Source organism: Alosa pseudoharengus, unplaced genomic scaffold, assembly GCF_046254945.1.
Source record: "Alosa pseudoharengus isolate Yale_2024_CS ecotype anadromous, Long Island Sound unplaced genomic scaffold, YU_APseudo_1.1 YU_APseudo_1.1_scf_12, whole genome shotgun sequence".
Classification (NCBI taxonomy): domain Eukaryota; kingdom Metazoa; phylum Chordata; class Actinopteri; order Clupeiformes; family Clupeidae; genus Alosa; species Alosa pseudoharengus.
This window is the reverse complement of record NW_027468587.1, coordinates 33172127-33194647: the sequence shown is the minus strand read 5'-3', so window position 1 is coordinate 33194647 and position 22521 is coordinate 33172127. Positions and strand designations below refer to the sequence as shown.

Genomic DNA, 22521 nt, shown 5'->3' with positions numbered 1-22521 from the left:
TCAGCAATATAATAACATGCATTGCATTGTGTGCAAGATCGAAGAGGCTTTATAGACCATATCTTATAATTCCTCGTCTACATCGAAAAAAGTTTCTTTGGAACACGTCCTCCCCGTAATATTGCAGGGGAACTTTGTGAATAATGCTTTGTGAATTGCTGTGTCAATTGTCTTCTATTAGACACAAACAACCCAAGCAGTCCATATGTCCATTGTCCACTCTGCCCAAATTTAACTTTAGAGTCTCCATCTAGTGGACAGTACTTGTAGACGACAACACGTCGGTTTAACGCTTCTCAACAAGTCAGTGAGACACAGGGTTGTACCCGGCCCGTAGTGTTTTGTGCATTATAGGGCGATTCTCAAGTTTTCAAGTATCCATGGCATGCAGTCATTTCCATTTAGGTCTACTCATATTTAACAGCACTCGCTGTGTGAATACTAGATATCGTATGAAATAGCAATTATACAAATCCGCAGCCGAACCATTTAGAGAAGTACCGGTACTACAGTGAATCACTGCATGAGGGGAACGAGCAAAAAGCTTTGCTTCACGGACAGCATGTAGGCCACGGCGCAGCTGCCCTCTTTGCCCAAAGGTGATTACGCCATAGCCTTTTGTTTCGTTGAATAGGTCTCTTTTAAGCAAATGGATGACTGAGCAATGATGTGGCTTCCCTTCAAATCCACAGCTCATTCTGAGGTAGGCCTATGTTGTGAATATGGAGAGTTGCGCGCACACTAGGCCGATGTTGGCCAGTATATTATTGTGTAGGTACCCTGTTAATTAAGAACGTTAAAACAGCTTGTTTGCGAAATAGGTACATTTAGTATATTATTGGATTATAGGACACATCTTTTTTTTTAAAAAAAGCAAAATGAATTGCTTAAAAGACACATGGTCATTCAATAGTCGAATTCTAGACTTAAATGCAGACAGCAGCATCAAACTGACTCGCTGACAATTTATGGCAGCGGTGTGCGAGCAGAGGTAGGCCTACAGGAGACAGCCTCATTTCCCAGACATGTGTGTGAGTAATATGACTTAGCCTAACAGTTTTCTTTTACGGCACATATAAATCAGTTTCCATCTCATTTGACTGATTCACTCCACAGGTCCCGAGGTCTTGGCATGCATTCAGAGCAGAACATATGGCTGGCTTTATTGACAACATCAATCATCACGCTAGCCTGATCACATTGGCCTAATGGTTAAAAAATTCTCCCAGGCGTGGAGGTCATATCTGGAGGACCACCTGATGATTATCATAACCAATGGCGGCCAACTTATTCCCGACCGTCGTCGATTAGGCTTATCTTGTAACTCTTCTTGGAAAGAATGAAACGAAAAAGGACAAGAGATACAGAGAGGGAGAAGGCAGGGAAAGAAAGGGTTCTGACATATTCGCAAAATATGGGGGGTGGGGAGTTGGAACCCTTCAATAATCAAAGCCAGTAAAAGTCCCCCCCCCCCCCACACACACACACACACACACACACATAGACATAAAATAATCATATCATCATGATGAATGAAATGTAAAAGGAAATGATGGATTTTATAGAGCACGATGAAGTGCAGGGCTCAAGCCCCCCAATGTTCAACTCAAAGTTTCGCTCCTGGGCTCTGTGAGTGCAGATATGTGTATATAGGCCAGTCAGACTCCTACGCCTCTGAAACATGAACATACTCTGCTCTGCAGGCGTGATAAAAGATACAAACATGGACAGGCATGCGCAGAGAGGGTAATATTGACATAACTCTTTTCGCAGCAGGATGATATAGGACAGGAAATAATCCCAGTCAGTCAAGAAGTCAAGAACTTCAGTCTTCAACCGCCATTAGGTGAACGGCTGGTCTATTAGATTAGCCTACACGCAAAACCGAAATGGAGATGGAATGGCAGGAATCGTAACTATGGGCTCACTTAAATTGATCGTGTTTGACATTAGTGTTTCACTTGGTTACACATGTATTTTCCCTGAGCAAATCCCAGCAGAAAACGTATAGCAATCTACGTTTTCCACATAACCCCCCCCCCCCCAACACACACACATACACATACACACAAACATCCCTCCAGAAAGATAGGAGCCTGGTGCGAGTTTGAAAAACATTTGCAGCGCCTGCCAAGAGCGAGCAGCATGTAAAGTGACCCAGATTTAAAAGCTCCCAAGTCTCATAAGCTACAGTAGACAGCAGCGCACTCCTCTGCCTGTCTGTTTCATCTGAAGCTTCAGCAAAAGTCTTGGAAGCCTACAGCATCATGTATGCGCAGAAAACACGCGCGTCGCACGGACTGTGGTCCCCACACGGGGTCGTTTGGCTCAGCAGGAGCCTGACACACGCTGCATGACTACCGTGATTTGAACACAGTGATGCCAGCAGCTGAATAGAAATATTGGCAAAGAAAAACGTAATTGATTTCAATGCAAAGGCTACTTCTAATCATGCCCTATGTGGAGCTTTTAAAAGCAACATTTTTTCCAGAAGACGGTTAGAGTAGGTTCAAACGGGGGAGCACAGACAATCTCTAAAGGTTGACCTAGAATAGCTAAAAGGCCTTCGATTTTGGTATAGGGAATAGGCTACTCTCATCAGATAGAGTTGATATTGTTGTCGCCCTTAAATTTCCTTCTTACAGTAATGTGGAAATAATGAAAATGGATATGCCCAGTACAATACAATCACAGAGAGAAATCACTCCGCCAAAAAAATGATATTTTAATTTATTATACCTCTATCTCTGATACTATTAGGAAAAACGTATTTCGTTTTTAAATACACATGTTATATCTACCAGGAGATCGTGTAGGTTGGATAGCAATTTCTTTCTGTGCAGATGTGTATATCTCTGCGCGAGCACACACGCCTTCAGAGGTATTCGTGACTCCGGAGCTGTCCCTTTCAGTACCACGGAGGTGTTAAAACCATTCCAAAAGGGAAGCGGTCAGCCTACGTGTTGCTGCGCAGCAACAGACAGCGCATGGTGATGCGAGGGAGTCCCTCCACCGAGGACAGCCGAGGGAAACGTGACACTGTAAAATGCCTTTCATTAACAGTGAGCTATCGCCATGCCAATCACAAGAGAATGGGCTCAATGAACCGCTCTTAACATCTGACGAAAACAACACGGTGGATGCCGGGCGGGAACCCCGTCTTTGAGAGACAATGCTTGCCAGACATTGAAGCACCTTACTTGGTTCTCACTGGATACATTCTGAGACGCTTCTGTAGCCACAACGTGCATGCTGGATTTGCAGCGCCCATGGAGTTTAAAGTCCAATTTGGTAGAAAACAAGGAAATCTTGTAACTGATAGTTCTTTTTGTAAGTATGCGCGCAACTCTCTTTTCCAGTTGATGAATATTTGACCTGCTCAACTTTGCTAGAATTTAACTTACTATATAATTGAGCTAGGCTACGCATGGAGTAGGCTATGTGTTATGGTGTTCTGGTTAACTTTAAACGACCTAAATGTAAATAAATAGTAAATGTGGATGCATGTTCCAAACTGACCTTGTGTGAGCAATTGTATGGCGAGTACGCTGCTTTCGATGTTTAATGTTGACATTTGCTAACACCTTAAACGAGAACATGTGTGTGATCTCAGGGACAATGTCAGAACTCACATATTTTCTTGATTTACAAAATACTTCTTTTGTGTGTGCCCTCTGTGTAGGACCTGTTACCTACGCCACACGCGCCTGCATCACCCTCTAGACATGACTGGCCAGAGTCTCGAGGACCTGAGTGGAACAAACATTGAGGAAAATGTCATACGTATTAACGTTGGAGGATTCAAGAAACGTCTCCTGTCCAATATGTTGTCTCGGTTCCCAGAGACCAGATTGGCACGTTTGCTCCGATGCCAGTCAAAAGATGCCATTCTGGAATTGTGTGATGACTATGATGACGCCGAGAAAGAGTTTTACTTCGACAGAAACCCGGCGCTTTTCCCGTATGTTTTGAATTTCTACAACACTGGGCGTTTACATGTTATGGCAGAACTCTGTATTTTTTCATTTAGTCAAGAAATCGAATATTGGGGTATCAACGAGTTCTTCATAGACTCCTGTTGCAGCAATGCATATCATTGCCGTATAATGGAACCCAACCGTGACGAATGGGATGACAAAAGTGAGGAGGGAAGCACTGCATCCTCCTTTGACGAGATTTTAGAATTCTACAATGATGCCACAAAGTTTGACAAGCAACCACTAGGAAGTGTTAGACGTAGAATCTGGCTGATGCTAGACAACCCTGGGTACTCGGTTCCCAGTCGAATAATCAGCGTGTTTTCCATTCTTGTTGTGTTGGGGTCCATTGTAACCATGTGCATGAACAGTATGGCCGAGTTTGTTGTGTTGGATAGTGACGGGCAGCCGTTGGAGGATCCGCGCTTTGAAATTGTAGAGCTCTTTGGAATTGGGTGGTTTACGTTTGAGCTGCTCGCCAGGTTCGCCGTGGCTCCAGATCTTTTACACTTTTTTCAGCACCCTTTGAATTTAATTGACCTTGTGTCAATTTTGCCCTTTTACCTCACACTTGTCATTAACTTGGTGGCCGAGAGCAGCCCGGCTCTCACCAACCTGGGGCGCGTGGCTCAGGTGCTGAGGCTGATGAGGATTTTCCGCATTCTGAAGCTCGCGCGCCATTCCACTGGGCTTCGCTCGCTGGGTGCCACTCTCAAGAACAGTTACAAAGAGGTGGGTCTCCTACTGTTGTACCTTGCAGTGGGGGTGTCCTTTTTCTCCGTGATGGTATACACGGTTGAGAAAGAGGACAGTGATGACCTCAACACCATTCCCGCGTGCTGGTGGTGGGCGACAGTGAGCATGACGACGGTGGGATATGGTGACGTCGTGCCCGTCTCCATTGCCGGGAAGCTCACCGCATCGGCGTGCATCCTTGCTGGCATTCTGGTCGTCGTGCTTCCGATCACACTCATTTTCAACAAATTTTCTCTTTTCTACAAGAGACAAAAACAGCTAGAGGTCGCAATGAAGAGCTGCGACTTTGACGAGGGCATTAAAGAAGTTCCTTCTGTCAACCTAAGAAACTATTACGCCCACAAGGTGAAATCCCTGATGGCAAGCCTGTCAAACATGAGCCGGAGCTCACCGAGTGAGCATAGCCTTACCGAGTCCCTCCACTGACTTATCGACTACTGTCTTCGTAAGAGAAGTCGCTCCAAGCAAGTTCAAGCACCTGAAACTGCCTAAAAATGCTACACGCACACTGAAACAACATTGCATGAAGACCTATAGCTTCCACAGGCTTCGTAAAAATCAGTGGATATCACGAAAGTTACACTGATGTGCTTTTAACTATACAACCAGTGTTTTCCGTGTCTGTAAAATCAAGTGTGCGTCCCAATGTATTTCTTAATTAGAATGAACCTGTAGCATGGATGGCAAGAATCCTGTGAGTGGTATCAGGAAAAACATACATGAGCTGTTCTATATGTGCTTTAAGTGACTTGTCTTATATGAATGTGTTTCGACACAAACTTAATCTAGACGTCCAACAGTTTAAATGTAATGTTGTTACCGATTTAGTAGACTAATTATACTGTATAGACAATATTTGATGTCAATAAAGGTACACATTTTTACATACTCTGTTTTGTAGTGTTATGTTAACTCCATAGCCTGGAAATACCCATAGGCTACGAAACTCACAAATTTGGGATTTGCTCTGCAGGTCCGTCTGGCCGAGAGGCCATTGAAGCCCATTTTCAATGTCCGTAAAACACGCAAATACAGCCGGACGTATATTTCTTTCTGCATTTAAAACCTTTTACGAGATTGCTACACCTCTGAAACGAGTTGGGAAGAGTTTAATGCACCAATTTAAGTTGTATTTCACTGCTAAGGCCCTGCTGGAAGTCGTAAGTCAATGAACATCTTCCAGACTCACTATCAATTACAATTGAGAAGGTCTACGTGCTAACCGGGCAATTAACTTTACTGGCAGCAAAGGAAATGTTTGCAAATGTATTTGTGATTATATTTGCCTATTCTTTTTTAGCCATGATTCAAAATAACAATGTTAATTTTTAAAGAATCTTGAAGTCTGGACTTTTTGGACTGTTATGTTTAACATTCACAAGTCATTCTATTATCTAATTATAGGCTATTGCTTTTCTTTGGATGTTGTAGAGAAGGTGAGTATAAGAGATTATCCCTGTGCTGACTACTTTAGTAATTGCAACATACCTACTACATTCTGGCTACTGTTTTTTCTGAACAAATGGTCTGGTTTTGGCAGAATAACCAACCCCTTTACTGTAACAAATCTTAGTCATATCAGCTCTGAGACAGAGATAATCAAAAGGCTTTAAAACAGATGTCTGAAATCACCAATACACTACTGTGTAAGAGCGGAAACACTGGACAGTGACTTATTGTATTAACAGTAGGCCTACAGCTCTCCCAGCTAGAGTCAGAGAATGACTGTGCCAGTTTTGAAATTATCTATGAGCCCTTAGATACATATCTGCTCTCATGATGAGATCATAGCTTATATTCTTCACATTGCCTAATGCTTAGGGAATGTTACCTGGATTGTAGCAAACTCTGAATCCAAATTCTGCTCTAGATCATTTCCAGAGTTGTGACAAATCAGACTGTGGGACTGTGTTCGCTAGAAAAGTGTCCCGGGTTAATTGTCTACCATGTTCACAGCTTAGCAAATATGTGACTGGCACTCAGTATAACCACATTTGTTTCTCACAACAAAGTCGGTTATCTGTCAGAGTGTCTACAGAATCATTTGTAGAGCTTAATTATGTAAGCTGGCTGAGCTCCAAAGTTGTGAGTCATCAAAAGGTTTTGTGGTCTGAAATGAGACATTTTCAACATTGGATTAATGACTGTCTGCTATCTGCAATAGAGTCAACTGTATCTGGAGGCATTTCGTCAATTTCTTAACTTTTTAAAGTTTTGAAATCATCATAGGCCACTTCATATTTGGGGGTCCGCGTCTATGCAACCAGTGCACTAATGGTGTTCTTAAAACCACAATTCTAAGATTCCAAATACCCATAATTCATCTAAAAGTAAAAAAAAAGCAGAGCAACCATATAAAACGAATGCACTAGTGATGCACAAAGCAGTGCACCAATACTAGAAAAGTATTGCGATACCCTGAAATTAAAAATGTTACAATACCAATTTACCAATTTATTTGTGTCTGTACTTTAAGGAAGGTGTTTTAATCAGACTTTGATTAAAGCCTTCTTTGCATCAGGTAAAAAAGCTCCATGTTCAGTAATTTGGGCCTTTTCTATTTCTTCCATGGTGTGATATCATTTCAGTATTGGTACTGAGATACTTAGGCATGGCATATCAGTCATAATTTTGGTGCCATCACACTACAATGCACACGTTTAAAATTACGTTAACTATAATCTTGTCTAAGTTCTTCACTAAATTCTCTAGTGAAACCCTGAAAACACAAAGCATTTAGATGAGTGCTTGCTCGCTTCAACGCAGATATGATTTAATCTCTTAATCCTTAAGAGACCAATTAATATCTTCTCTTCTTGTCTGTTTGCTTCCAAATCCTTGGAAAGGTAGGCTGCTGCCTTGAGGGAATGGTGACATTAGCACAAGGCCCACTTTAAATGCCCCCTTCCAACCGAGGGCTCTGTGTACTCAAGTATTAAGCCATGATTACTCACCATTTAATTTGTGAAAATTTTAAATGTGCTAATGTTTTAATTTTATTCATAATTAAATAAAACATGGAATATTTTAGTTATTATAAAGATACTTATGATATCATGACTTGAAATATAAATAAATGAAATAAAACAAACTGAAATATTTTGGTGTAACATTCCTCTCCATATAGCACTTCATGTGGTCCCTTGTGGACAAAAATAGTCTCACTGAATGGGCATGCCTATTCAAGATGCAAAAAGTAGCATGAAAAGACCATCTTTGGTATAAACACATCAAAATTGACATCAGTTAATGACATTAGAAAACATTAGAAATTCACAAAATAACACTTTAGTTGTAGTGGAAATGGTTGAATGGTTGAATGTCGGCACTCAGCACTATGAGTTACAATTTATAAAAGTCTTGGGTTGTCTCTTAGTTCAACATTCTGTGGCGTTAGTCTGTTTTGAGTTTAAAGTACAGTAGACTAAAGTAGTAAAGTAGTGTAAAGTAGGGACGGGCGTGCTAAACTCCAAAATTAAATTCCCTCTCTTAGAGTGTGAGTTCACTGTTTTGAGTCTCACTGCACAGCAGCCAAAAATGTGAGGAGGCGGAGAGATCTCTCTGGGAATACATCTGTCTGTTAGAATAAGACCCTATATCCAGAGTAGCCTGAGTCTCCATTGAGCTGTCATGCTTTGGGTTGGCAGGCTGGGCTGTAGAGAGGAGGCAGAGGAGCATGGGCTCAGAGGCAGGAGGCCTGCAGTTGGTCCACTTGCACACAAGGACCCGTTCATATGTCAGAAGTTCTGCTGCCGCCGCTTTTTGGCCTCTATGGCGTCCAGGATGGGCTGGCGTTTGACGTTGTAGCGCCGCCTCAGCTCCTCGATCTCGCGCTCCATCATGGGGTCCAGGGCCTTCAGACGCAGCTGCAGCTCGTCGTAGCTCAGCTCCTTCAACTGGGATCACACACAGACACACACACCTACAGTCAAAGACATTGTCAGACAGATGGGTTTTAATATCTGAATCCCCTTGAAATCTCAAGTACATGCCAACAATGTCACCACTGAACAGTATTTTAATTACTTTTCCAACATCCCATGTATTTTTGGGCAACTGTGCTCTGGGTTACCGATGCGGACTGTGGCTAAAACTGATGGCAGGTCAGTCACCACAGGCAGCTTGTCATGTTCACATGGCTTGTCAGAGCAGTGTGGGCTAATAAAGGACTATGGTTGCTATCTACCTACAGACATGAGGCCGGCACATGTTAGCATCATCAGACGTTTCTATAGCTACAGGGTCATGGCACTGTCAAAACAGAAGTAAGTGATTTCTCTATTTTTACCATTACCTGAGAAAAAGAACACACAGACCACTATGCTTCATTATGATGCTCTGGAGGTTATCTATCGGCCAATATACTCTGTGCACATGAATGGCTTTGGTGTTTTCTGCCAAACTGGTACCTTCCTCTGTATTTGGGGCCAAAATGTGTGGAATGGTTTGAACCATCCTGAAATATTCCCATCACTTAATGCAGTCGTTACAGGCATAACAACAGGTTCATACTCCAAGACCTGACATCTATACAGAGAGCATTTCTCATACCTTCCTCTCTTGTCAATTTCTGTGACAGGAGAATAAACAGTGTACTTCAAATTCATCTCACTTGCTAATCACAATCAATACAATTCAGTAATGCTCCAGTGGGCCATTTATTGAATAAAATATGTAAAAGCGAAAGGTTTTGTCATTGGCGTGGATACACAGCTCAACAGTCGTATCCATAGCAGCCCTTACGACAAGACAGAAAAAACACACACTTGTGGAGGAAGAACTTAGGGGGGCAACTCCCACTGCATGCACAAAATGGTTCAGACAAAATGATGATGAGGACAAATTAGGATAGATAGACCACACGATGTCCCCTCTGAAGAAGGTCAAACAATCCCCATTTAATGCAAGGGGCACTGCAGTGTAAAAATGGCTTGGGGGTTAATATTTAATACCACAAAACCAGGAAGCTCCAAAGGATTAAGTCTTTAAAGAGTGTTTTGAGTCAGAAATGAAAGTTGAGTTAATAACAAAAGTGCCTGAGTCCTCACCCACATCCGTGGCCAGTTGGCGTCGGCGAGTTTTCTGTTACTTGGAGGGCGCTTGCTGTTATTACACATTACCATCTGCTAACAGCATCCTGTCAAGATAATGTGAGATGAGCGCATCGCACTCGAGCCTTTTTTTCCCTCCTTCGCCGCGCCTGCTAACACCCACTGAATGTGATCCTGTATAATCCTTACTTGCTAAGGGAGTGGGGTGAGAAGACTCCCGTTTTATTAATCCACCAAGACACATACTCTGTTTAGATTCCAATTATGACCTACACATCATATGCTAATACCACTCTCTCCTTCACAGCGTGCTATACAACGCAGAGATACACTGTATACATGGGCACCTGCATGTTCGTTTTAAATACATCCTTTTTTTTCACATCCACCTGGTAATATGGAGCGCTTGGAGCTGAAACGTGGGTAATTGTCTTATTTTTGTTGCAATTAGCATTTACTTTGTGTTTTGTGTTCCCCATCTGTGTCTCCCCAGTGGTTTAATACCATGTTCATATTGCAGAGTGTACTTTAACAAGTGGATCACGGTATGGTTGCACTGATCTGTAAGGCACAAGTGCTTTAGCAATTAGTCCTTTTGCTATTCATGAGCTAAAAATGAATGATTAAGAGCATTTAATGCCTGACAAAACACACACTTAAACAGAGTGCCTTTGTGTTTTTCTTTTTTTTTTTACTTAAGTTACACCTGCTACAAAAGAGCACCTGTTTGAAGTGAATATCTGCATTAGACTCCTCTAGTAGCACTCTCAGAAGTCTTTTCTCTCATCTGCTAGAAAGGGCCATAGCCAATGAAGCTTTCTTTATTGATCAACCAACACGTAAAAAAATCTGAGCACATAATTAAATAAGACCAACTTTATCCTACCTCTTAATCAATACCTTTTAATTACCTTTAATCTGCTGGAGCCACAGGAATAGTATGGTAGAGAAGTGTGGGAATAGGACTTACCATATCTGTCCTCAATCTCTACAATTAAGAGACTGCACTCCTCTCCCTCTCTCACTCACTCTCTCTCTCACTCTCTCCTTTGTTCTCTCTCTCGTTCACTCTCTCTCTCTTTCTCATGTGGAGGGCGTTCTCTTCATCTGGTGACACTGTAACCTTAGTTAGGTCCTCAGAGGGCCCAGAGGACACTGTGCCGTCGCTCCAATCTCCAGATCAGCGTCTGTCGCTCAATTAGCGGCAAGGGGGGGAGCCCTGAAGCGTAGCTCCGATGAGTGTGTGTGGGCACAGCCCCTGCAATGCCTCATGGGATGCCGAAAGACTGATTGGTTGTCAGGCAGCACATGCAGTGACCCCAGGCGCAGAATGAATAAGGTGTGAGTGACGTCAAGGACTTTGATATTGTGCACTGTGGAAAGTAGTATGTCATCTGTGTCTTTCAGAGATTCATATTTCTGGAACCATCTGTGAACAGATTCATATTTAGAGCACAGCAAGGTTCAAGGGAATTGTTGCCAATGTTCTGGGACACACTTCATATCTTGGTTGATATTACTATTTGTTCAGTGTTGAGGTATCTCTCTTTGCTATGAATGAGCAGGGTTTTGGTGTCCATGTTGTGTTATGTGCTACCTGTCAATCTATGACTGCTTTTGCAATTGCATGTAACCATGACTCTAGTCTCTTTACAAATGCTGTAAAATATGCTTGTTGTATCTGGAACAGATCAAATGCCAGGTGCTTCATAGAAGGAACTGAACACCATATTGTGACACTGAATTAACAGTTAAAGTCGGTTAAACAGGAAAGTCGTTATCTGGAAGGCATTCCAAAAGGGTTGGACCTGAAAAAGCAGACTTGTTAGCAGACTGGTACTACTGATAAAAATTCAAAAGTTATTAAGCTATAATTCAAAAGCTATGCTTTAAGTAGCCGAAAAATAAAATCAGAAAATATCATAAACAGCAAACAGACCAGATGACCTGATGATGTTTGCCTGATGAAGATCAAAAGGTCAACATGCTGCATAATAATGCTGCATGTTTTAGGAGCATAAGTGTTGACTAGACATAAATGCATGTGATGTTGAGGGAACTGGCAAGGCACCTGGCAGCTATACATGGAGAAGCTACAGTTTAACTTCAAAGGTAAAGGTGATATTTAGCAGAGATTTTTATCCAAAATCATATGGACTCGCAAGGTGGGCCCGACAGGCCAATTGTCAGACGCCGATGCTCCCACTGCCACCACCATGTCCACAGTACCTGTGTGTAGCACCTTCCAAACCTGTGATGGATGAGCACACCTTTACTAGTTTGTAAAATAGACCAGGTGCACCACTGTCTCACGGTTCAACATGAGTTGTGAGCAGAGGACAATGCTGTGGTGATGACCTGGGGTGACTACAGGAACTCACAGGCTTGCTGTTCAGAGGCTTCCTCGGCTGCCAACGTTGACCGATTTTTCCACCTGACACACGAGACATGAGAGGCTCAATATCTAATCTCCTGGGAAAGACACTGCGCAACGACTTTTGACGCAGTAAATAAAAGACACAATGAAAATCAATACCTCTAATGCACCACAACATAAGACACACAACTATAGTTTTTCCCTCTCCACAAAGACTAGTTTTTTTTTTTCTGTTTCTGGAAACTATATTGGTCAGGGGCATACAAAATAAACCAGCACTGGAGATGGACAGGGTGTCAGCGGAGACTGTTAACGAGGCCGGATGGAAGAAGAGTCCGCCTTGAGTGATAAAGGCATAAACAGAAAGATAAACGCAGTCTTGTGTCTGCAGGGTCAAGTAAACACCTCTGGCACTCTTCTCTCCTCTCGGTGTCTACCCTGGCACCTGGTTGGCACACAATGCCAGCCGCCCGACGGTAGTGCAGTATGTGCCCCTGAGCTTCCCAAAGCGCAGAACCAGCAAGCATTTTAGATTGCCATCACCATGGCAACCAGCCATGTTTATGATCCAATTGTGTCCTCCAAACATAATAGAGAAAGACAAAAACATCCTATTCTGATGAAGGCCTCTAGTGTGTGTGTGTGTGTGTGTGTGTGTGTGTGTGTGGGTGTGTGTGTGTGTGTGTGTGCGTGTACCCTGGAGCAGGACCACTTACTATTCTCACCATGTTGATGGCATATACAGATCATCACAACAGCATCTAAATGGACTTGTACATTTTTGTACAATATACATTACTGTTTATCACCGGATGAGCCCCTTCAAAGGAGGAAAAGAAATTACTCACTTACAAAACACAAAGGGGAATCAATATTAACCACAGTGGTACTAATCATTGTCCTTTGTGAGTAATTATTTGTTGGTAGACTGACTTGAAAGCTGATGGTGGCGATGTTAAAGCTAAGAGCAAGAAAGAAGAGAAACTGAACACTTCAACACACATTGTAAACTAAACAGTATTTTTCTGTCTTCTTCCATCCATCAAAAGATAGAACAGTCTAAAACCGGCTGCTAAATGATGAACCACTGCCAGAGGAAAGCTGATGCGTAAGATCTGATGTGATTAATGTAAGGATGAGATTGCAGCAGTCAGATGTGTTCCTCCTCTGGACCACCTCTGCAATCCTATGTAGATGGAAACTTATATGGGACAGTTAGCAAACACTAATCTGCTTTCTGTGCCATCGCTACTCAGTACTGATGATGTCAAGACCTGAGGCCAATCCCACACTGCAATCATACTTTACTGCACTTAAAGCCATTCACCGCTTCTGCTGACGCTTTGTGTTCGCTTGCCATCTCCCACATTAGGAGGCTCAGAGTGTTTTGACATCCTGTTGGCTGTGCCCTTAAATGTTAGCCGTGGGAGCATCGGCAACTAAATGGAATGTTTAACGGCTGACCTTTGACCCACTGCTGGGCTCCCCATACTCTTCTCATAAGCCCTGCAGCGCACTCCCGGGCAGGCAGAGGAGTGAAAAACACACAAAGACAGCAAAGCTTCCTGGCTCTCTGACTGACCGCAGACCTGTGTCATGGACTCCTCATAACTCAGGAGCATCGCCGGCTGATCTAGACTTTTTTTCCTTCTCACCATCCAGTGCTGTGCAAGCTCAGAGACAGCCAGGTGCAAGCCTGCAGATAAGGTCGACCCGAACCAGTCGGGGGACTGAGGTTTCCATGAGAGTCCACTGGCAGTGGGGGGCACGCCGAAGGGGGTGGGGGGTGGGGGGTTATTCACCATGCAGTCGCACACAGACATGCTGGAGTCCCTCTCCTCTCTCTCTGTGTGTGTGTGTGTGTGTGTGTGTGTGTGTGGTGTGTGGTGTGTGGTGTGTGTGTGTGTGTGTGTGTGTGTGTGTGTGTGTGTGTGTGTGTCAGATTATAAGGCTTACCAGGTCCAGTCTGAAATCAGGGTTTCACAGCTCAGATGGCAATAGTCTGAAGCAAAAATATGTAGTTCACGGAGGGAAACATTCTGTTCAAGCTTTCACTCCTATCGCCTGGCCTCCAAAGAACAGAATCAATCATAAAATACATTTCAGAATGTGCTTTGTTTTTTCAATAACATGACCTTCAGAGATCCATTTAAACAGCGCTGTGGTTTGATGTTTTAATGGCCCGGCCCCGGAACAATAATTGCCCTTCCAATCCATCTACTGTGGGGGCTCTCTGCAGAATACCAGGCTCTTCCACAGGGATTCATCTTCACGCAACCGTAATTACGCAAGTTAGACAAAAGACTGGCTCCTCACACCTACGCTAGGTGTGGAGGCTTAGTCACTGTCAGGGAGGGAGATCTGTGTAAGTGTGTGTGTTTGTAAATGTGTTTGTGTAGGCAGTAGTGCTGGTGGGAAAGAAAGTGTTTATTTTCTATAGAGATGGCAACTTTCTGTAGACATCACGACACAGCTCGGACACGGTACAGCATTGAGATGAAGCCATTAGTAAGCTTTCAAAGACACAGCAGTGGAGATCAGACATGGGGGAGACACACAGACACAAAGAGAGAGAGGGGGGGGGCGGAGAGAGAGAGAGAAAGATTTCCCCATATCCATTTTTGTCTATACCCCATCTTATGACAAATGACTAGGCTTTAGTAATACTCTGCTCTGTCATCATGGTCATGCTAATAAATCTTTTTTGAATTTACAGAGAGAGAGAGAGAGAGAGAGAAAGGTAAAGATGAAGGGCAATGAAGATGATCACAGGCAAGGTTGCCTGTGGAATGCTTGTATAAGATGCCTCACATGGAAGCCTAACATTTAACCTTGAATTTCCCCTGGGGATCAATAAAGTATCTATCTATCTATCTATCTATCTATCTAACTACAGTAAATCAATAGGCTGTCACGCAAAGGGCAATGAAGATATGATAGTGTTAAGGTGAGGGAGGTAGAGGCAAAGAGTGTGAGAGAGATAGATAAAGAAACACAAGAAAAAGAACCATGTCATGGACGTGTAGGAAGCTGAAATTACAAGATGAATGTTTAAAAGGCACCAAACACCAAAACATCCGATATAACAGGAAGTAATCTAAATGTTCCCTTGAGGCTTATCCAGTTTGCATTACAATCAGTCCCCTGACACATGCACATACACACACACACACACACACACACATGCACGCACACGCACACACCACCACGAGAAGCTGTAGCTCATGAAGGCTGGATCAGCCAGCTGACACATAACACAATAGATGCTCGGCTCATTTATCTTTCCAGCGCATAGACTGCCAATGAGGGAGAGGTGAATGATATTGATTTCTCAAATGATATGCTGCAGAACCTCTGGCATATTGTATTTCTGAGGCACTGTTGACATGCAATATTGGTCAGTTATTTCAAATAGAAACTTATTTTAAAAGTGCATTACATAAGAATTTAAATTAGTCTCTAAAAGGTGATTTACTTAAAACTGCATTGTGTATAAGACATAAGGTGCAAGAGGCTCATTAGTGAAGCATTTAAATGTTCCAATAAGAAGCTGTTGGTAGCATGGGAGGTAAAGGTGTTCGACCATGTTCAGATGGCTCAGTATGTGGATCTCCTCATCCAGACACTGATCCTCCTCATTGATTTAATGAGCTGCCAGGTGAAGAAATCTATTCCACTCAGAGCAGGCCTGAGCTGTGTCTGCATCCACGTCATCCCCCCAGCCTCACAAACACACTCACACACAGTGATGCATTTTCTTTATATAGCATTTTTCAAGCAAAAAGCAAAAAGCAAAAAAGCCTTATCTTTGTATAGGTGTGTATGTGTCTGTTTGTGTGTGCTTTTGCATTTGTGTGCACTCATATGTTTGCATGCAAGTGCCTCCCAATGAGAAAATTATCCTGAAAGCTCAGTCTGAGATTGCTGATCACATCACTGTGCAGACAGATGCAGGCCCAGAAGAGCCCATGCCCTTTTGAGTCCAGAGAAAGACTGGCAGGGAACGGCTGACAAAATGACAGTAGAGAGAGAAACAGAGTGACAAAGAATGACAGTCATTCAAAGAAAGAAAAGAGAGAAAGAGAGAAATAATTGAAGGGAGAAAGAAAGAGAGCAATATTAATGATACCTATCTGGCATCTGTCCAAACCACGAGGCAAACGGTGTGTATTTGTCTTTGTGGTGGCATTGGCCCTGGAGGAAGGCCCTGGGCAGGTGCTGCTCTCATATTACCCAATAAAGCACTGCAGCAGCTCTGCGCTGTATATCCAGGTGTCTGTGTGCCGCTCCACACAGCTCTCATTTGTCTTCTATTCATTTGATTGTTTGTCATCTCCTGGTTTGTCTCTCCAGACGCGCCAGGAGTCTCTACCCCCCCCCCCCATCCCCCACACACACACACACACACTCACAGCACCTTCCAGAAGCCTCAGGCCATGTGCTCCTGCTGATAGAGACAGAGCAAAACAATTAGAGGCCGCTGACTCACACTCAGATTTATTACTTTTCACAAGCCTGAGTTCTGTGGTCTTCCCACTCCAACTCTAATCCCCTCTTCCTCCAACCATACAAGAGTGGAGGCATTTGAGATTCATGCAGGTCCTAGTTATTCATCTGCAAGCACTTAAGCTTTCGTTAAGACTGAGATGCATCTCATCAGAGGCGGAGATGTGACTTCCTATTTTCCCACCCCCACCTCCACCTCCACTCCAACCTCCACTCTGCATTTACACTGTATATCTGCTGCCAGAACTAATATCCTCCTCAGACACACATCCATGCTATAACAATACCAGATAACACCTCAGCATGCATGGAGAGACTTCAAGGTAGTGGCCAAATTGACATCTAACTGCAGTATTTGCTGAGAATTTATCTGACTACCTACACAGACCTTTGTGTCATTATGTGTCATATTGGTGAGCAGGAGGATGTTGGACAGTATAATGGAATTCAATTACTGTGTGTGTGTGTTGTGTGTGTGTGTGAGAGAGAGAGAGAAAATTAGAGAGAGTCAAATAGAATGCCATTCTTTGCCACAACAATGCTAGAGGCAAAAAATCAGAAAAAAAAAGTTCAATGCTCAAATATTTTCTCCAAAAATATAAGACATCATCCGTTCAAGCAGGATGAACTTCTGTAGACCGTGGTGTGGTTTTTGTGCTCTCTGCAGCGATGCTCTGCTCCTGAGAAGCTATCTGAGGACAGGGGTGGTACACAGTTCACCTCACACTCCTATAAGTTCACTCCCTATACCCGTCCATGGAACCCACACATGCCTGCAGTTCTAGGAAAGACACGCTGGTAATTGTGTGACAAGTCGCTGTGATCGATTCCCCCACAATACGTCTCCACAGAGACCTCCCTGATTGATCCGGCGATGTGTGATGCCATTCTACCGACAGGGAAATGGACTGGCTGCTTGGACGCAAAGATATTTAATGATTATCATTACCCTAATGAGCTTTTTGAAAATATCACAGAGAATAGACCCTGTCTTCCATCGACTCAGCTGGATTCCCCACGGCATTGGGTAAACAAACACACAGCCCAGGCTGTAATTAGGAGTCAATGTTATCACTTACAGCTCTGGGTGAACACAACTACTGGGCAACTCCTCCTGTTGGTTTGGCACAGCGCTGAATACAATACTACAGGGCTATTCAACTAGCGGCCCGTTGAATTTTACCTGCGGCCTGCCCGCAAACTGCCTTCAACTCTGGCTTTCATGACTATGCTATAATCAATAAAATAAGCAGTGATTGGCTACAAAAATAAACAATGTTGCGTGGCTCGCGCCGGTCACACTGGGCTGTCAGATAGGGTGCGTTCATAAATTCAATCTAACACTCTGAAAATAGAATAACGCACGATTAAAAAGTTTCAGTGTGGCAATTTACGAACTCACCCATACCACAGGAATTCCCGCTTTGACCGCTTGCACCCCCTGTGTAAGGAGGATGAGTAACAGGGCAATTGGTGAAATGGAGGAGTAGGGGGAGGAGGGGGGATGATTTTCGCGAACGTCGGAGCGTGTGACGTATGGAAAAGGAGGTCGGCTTAAATAGGCATACCCTGCGGCGGCAGTGGGTGAGTTAATTGCTGTCAATCATCCCGCAGGCTCCTCCCGAACTTTGTTTAGAAAACATCATTTCACTAGTTCGCCCTTCGATATGATTGCTTCAGCTAGACTAGAATGTATGGGAGAAGTGCGTGTTTGGCAAGGTAGCTGTCCGTGGTCCTGGAGTGCCTGGAGCGGACATCGCGATAGAGCGATGACCGCTCGCACCCCAAAGATCACAGAGAAAGGCCGCTGGCCGCTACCAACTACATAAGTGCTTGCTGAGCGAGTCATAAATCCGCTAGATTGGAGCGGATGTAAGACTGGTAGGCATCCGAGGACCAACGGCCCAGTATTTTAATTTGTTGCTCCGATAAGCCGTTGAGCGCAGCTGTTGTGGCAGCTCCTATCCTGAAGGAGTGTGCGGAGTAGCGATCCGCGGGAAACCAGATTTGACTAGAATGATTTTAAGAGTGTCTGGAATCTGTGGCGAGTGATGGGTAGCCCTTCGTCTGACACGAAGAGCGGGCTAGTAGACGAAGCTTGAGCTGACCGATATGAGATGTAGTGAGATAGGTATTGGAAAGGCCGAAGATCTGAGGCGGAGTTAAAATGTATATAGAGTGTCCTTTCGGGACTGATCGGTTTTACTCTGTTTGATGGTAAATCGAATGGTGTCTTGGTCTAGCTGCTCTAGATCTGCGATGCACGGGTGGACATCGGGAATGAAGAGAGACGAAGGGCATGTAAACTCGCTACATCTCAGCAGCCCAAAAAAGGCCAGTGAAGCATAACGGAGATGGTGGAATCGGAATGCGGTGAAATGAACCCTTTGCGAAGGGTAGCGAGGCAGGTGGCGAGAATGCTTGAGGTAATGGGAAGGCGGGAGTCTTGGGGGACTGGCTGTTGCCTACGGATACCTTTAATATCAAGCCTATCCTGGTGTCGGGGAAGGAAGGGCATTCGGAGCCGTGGAGGTGTTTGTAGAAGAAATGAATGCCGGCTAGGTAGACTCTAATGGAAGAGACTTTGATCCCGAGTGAAGTGTGGGCGTAGGTAATAATGATGATATGGTGACAGCATCGAACTGGGAAATGGTAGTGAGTGCTTTGCGTGGAACTGTTTGAAGCACGACCAAGCAGTCCGGGACTGCATGGTCCTGGGTGCGAGGGCTTGAAGGGCTAGGTCGGCCGTGATGGGCTGAAGATAAATCCCAGAGATTCAGAAGCTAAGACGAGAGAGAGTCAGCAATTTCATTGTGGCGACCGGGGACGTGCGCGGCTCTTATAATAACTGGTAGCTGGCTGCTATCCAGATTAGACGCCTAATAAGAGGGGAAGCGCAGGCGATTTGAGCTCGAGTTATTAATGACGTGCACTACGGCTTCGTTGTCGCTGTGGATTAGCACACTCTTGGAGGTCCACTCATTCCCCCAGTTAGGGCCGTGATGGCTACGGGGTAGAGTTCGAACACGGCTGACGATTCGTTTTCAGTTGTTAGCTCTCTGAACTCTAGTGGCCACGGGGATGCAAACCGGCGCCTTTTGAAAAGCCTCCGAAGCCTGTTGAGGGGGCTGCGTCGGTGTACAACTGGAGGTCTTCTGGAGATGATTGGCAGTCGTCGTAGAACATGCACAGACCATTCCATTCGTCTAAAACATCCTCCAGTGTTTGATATCGGCCAGACACTGGGCATGTAGAGATACGACATCTTCGAGAGATGGGGTTGCTGAGGCGCAGTTTATGAGATGCGAGATGAAAGGGCGGCCCTGGGGAATGGGTTGACTAGTGGACACTCGACCGCGCCGTGACTGGGCTATTGCAGAGAGGACGAGATGGCTTGAGTCCTAGGAAGCGCGGTTATGGAGCTCCGTATCGAGCGCGCCCCAGTAGGGGTTTTGGTTCCAGAGGCCGACTCTGGCAGCGCATTGCTGAAAACGGCCGGTGGTACGTATACAAATGGGCTCCCCCGTAGGACACGGCTAGGCCGGCGATGATGGCCAGGTAGTCATTTAGCTCTTTGCGTCGGCTGGGGAACACGAAACAGAAGAGTTCTGTGTAGTTGGTAAAGCTACGGTGAACTCGGGGAATGACAGAATCTTTGATGCTGGGCCAGAATGTTTTAAAGACAAACCAGTTCGCCGCAACTAATTCCCGGTTAAGAGAGGGAATAGGAAGGGAGGGACGAATGGTAGAGGTCTACGTCTGCACCTGACGAATGAGGTTCCTGGTGGACGCTGTGACGGGTGGTGGTTCAAATGCTGCAGCGTGAGGAGGCGGTGGCAAGGCCTTTGCTGTGGCTAATGAATAGCTTGGAAGCCGGGATGGGACGTCGTGATCCAAAGCACTCGCTGAATGCTGATGACCCGCTGCGGCGGGCTGGTCTAGCGCGGAGCCGGGGAAGAAATGGGAAGGGAGAAAAGGGGGGGGAGGGAGGGAGCGGTCGCTGACGCGACCGGAAGGGGAGCAACCTGGGTCGCGGGAAGTGGGACGGGGAAGGAAGGAGGGTTAGGGGGGGAATATCGGCGCCGGCTGAGACCAGGTGCTCGCTAGCTCGTAAGAGATATGGGGAGCTAGCGAGGTGAATCTTCGAACTGACGCTTCGTGAGTTGAGGCGTGCAGTACAGACGTGGCTCCCGGAATGGAAAGGGGAGGGGGAAAAGGGGGGAGGGAGGGAGCAGTCGACGGACGACTGGAGGTGGGGCAGCCCTGGACCGAGTCCTGGCTAGGGGAGGTGGATGGGGGAGGGAAAGAAGGGGTGGGGGGGAATAGCGACGCTGTCGCTACCGGGGCCGTCTAGCGAAGTGGGGTTGGACCCGGAAATACGGCGATCTCGGCTTAGTTGTTGCTGCATGGCTCTTGGGGCTCGGCGGAGCCGTTGTAGCAGGGGGTCAGCGGAGCAGTTGCTGCATGGGTCTCCCTGAAGCTGTTGTTGCATCGGGTCCAAGCTCATTCCGTACCATCTGTGGCAGCCTTAAATAATTCAACCTGGGCTGAAGAAACTTTTAGAATACCGTTACCTGATAAACATGACATATTCAGCATGATACGACATACAACGCATAAAACATGGTAAGCAGATAAGCATGATAAGGCATGAATAGCATGAATGGTGAGTATCCAGATGGAATGAAATGGCTGTGGCCGATGAATAGCTGGGTAGACGGAACGGGATGTTAAGCTGGAACGTGCAGCGTGAGGAGGTGGTCGAAGGCCTTTGCTGTGGCTAGTGGATGGCTGGGGAGCCGGAATGGAACGTCGTGATCCGAAGCACTCGCGGAGTGCTGATAACCCGCTGTGGCGGGCTGGTCTAGCGCGGAGCCGGGGAGGGGATGGGTAGGGGTAGGGGGGGAAGGGAGGGAGCAGTCGTCGGAACGACTGGAAGAGGGGCAGCCCTGGACCGGGTCCTGGCTGGGGGAAGTAGGCGGGGAAGGGGAGGAGGGGGCGGAGGGAGTAGCGACGCTGTCGCTACCGGCGCCGGCTGAGACCAGGTGCTCGCTAACTCGTAAAGGAAATAGGGAGCTAGCGAGGGGAGTTTGAATGGACGCCTCTTCGTGAGTCGTGGCGTGCTGTACAGACGTGACTCCGGGAATGGAATGGGGAGGGGGAAAAAGGGGGAAGGGAGGGAGCAGTCGTCGGAACGACTGGAAGGGGGGTAGCCCTGGACCAGGTCCTGGCTGGGGGAAGTGGGTGGGGAAGGGGAAGAGGGGGCGGAGGGAGTAGCAACGCTGTCGCTACCGGGGCCGTCTGAAGTGGAGTCGGATCCGGAAGTACGGCGGAGATGCTGCGGGAAGGAAGTCGGTGGTTAAGAACCTGGGCCGCTGGCGTGGCTGTGGCTGAGGCTGAGGCAGCGGAGTGATACGCTCTGGAGCGTGTGGTGCAGGAAAGCACTACTTGTAGTATTGCTTGTAGTGTCTTAACATTAAAACACAAGTGTTAAGCAGTGAATTTTGCTGCCATCTCCTGGCTGTCTGGGCAAACTGCTTTGGTTTGCTGTAAACAATAGTTATTTACAGTGCAATACTGTAAACTCCCTCCTGTCGGTGTTGGCATGGAATGAAACAATAGACCGGTGTTCAAAGAGTGTCATTAATATATTCTGGCTGTAGACTGGGGTTTGAGGGCCTCCTGAGAGCAAACGCAACTGCCCACAAAGCACTGCTTGCTGGCGAAGTGCTAATTTTAAAACATACAAATAACCAGTCATGTAACCAAAATGACTTGAGTTTATTTGCAAAGCTTATATCAGTGAACTAGCTTGTTGCTATACCCCGTAGAAGCTACATGAATGGCCGGCCAT

General features: G+C 45.5%; 2 protein-coding genes across 2 annotated transcripts in view; one reads left to right on the top strand and one right to left on the bottom strand.

The window, feature by feature from the left end:
• The first annotated feature begins 3725 nt into the window (after positions 1–3725).
• Positions 3726–5159, top strand: kcns2 (potassium voltage-gated channel modifier subfamily S member 2). Its single transcript, XM_076279531.1, has one exon. The coding sequence runs from the start codon at positions 3726–3728 to the stop codon at positions 5157–5159; it is 1434 nt and encodes a 477-aa protein (XP_076135646.1).
• A 2643-nt stretch (positions 5160–7802) lies between these two features.
• Positions 7803–22521, bottom strand: part of LOC143119423 (serine/threonine-protein kinase 3-like) — a 92264-nt gene continuing 77545 nt past the window's right edge. The window contains exon 11 of the mRNA XM_076280921.1: positions 7803–8629. Within this exon, the coding sequence (XP_076137036.1) occupies positions 8471–8629 (159 nt within the window). The 3' untranslated portion in view covers positions 7803–8470. The remainder of the gene's footprint in view (positions 8630–22521) is intronic.

Bases quoted from the DNA above. Each gene is read 5' to 3' on its own strand.
- kcns2 (XM_076279531.1), top strand. From the start codon at position 3,726: ATGACTGGCCAGAGTCTCGAGGACCTGAGTGGAACAAACATTGAGGAA.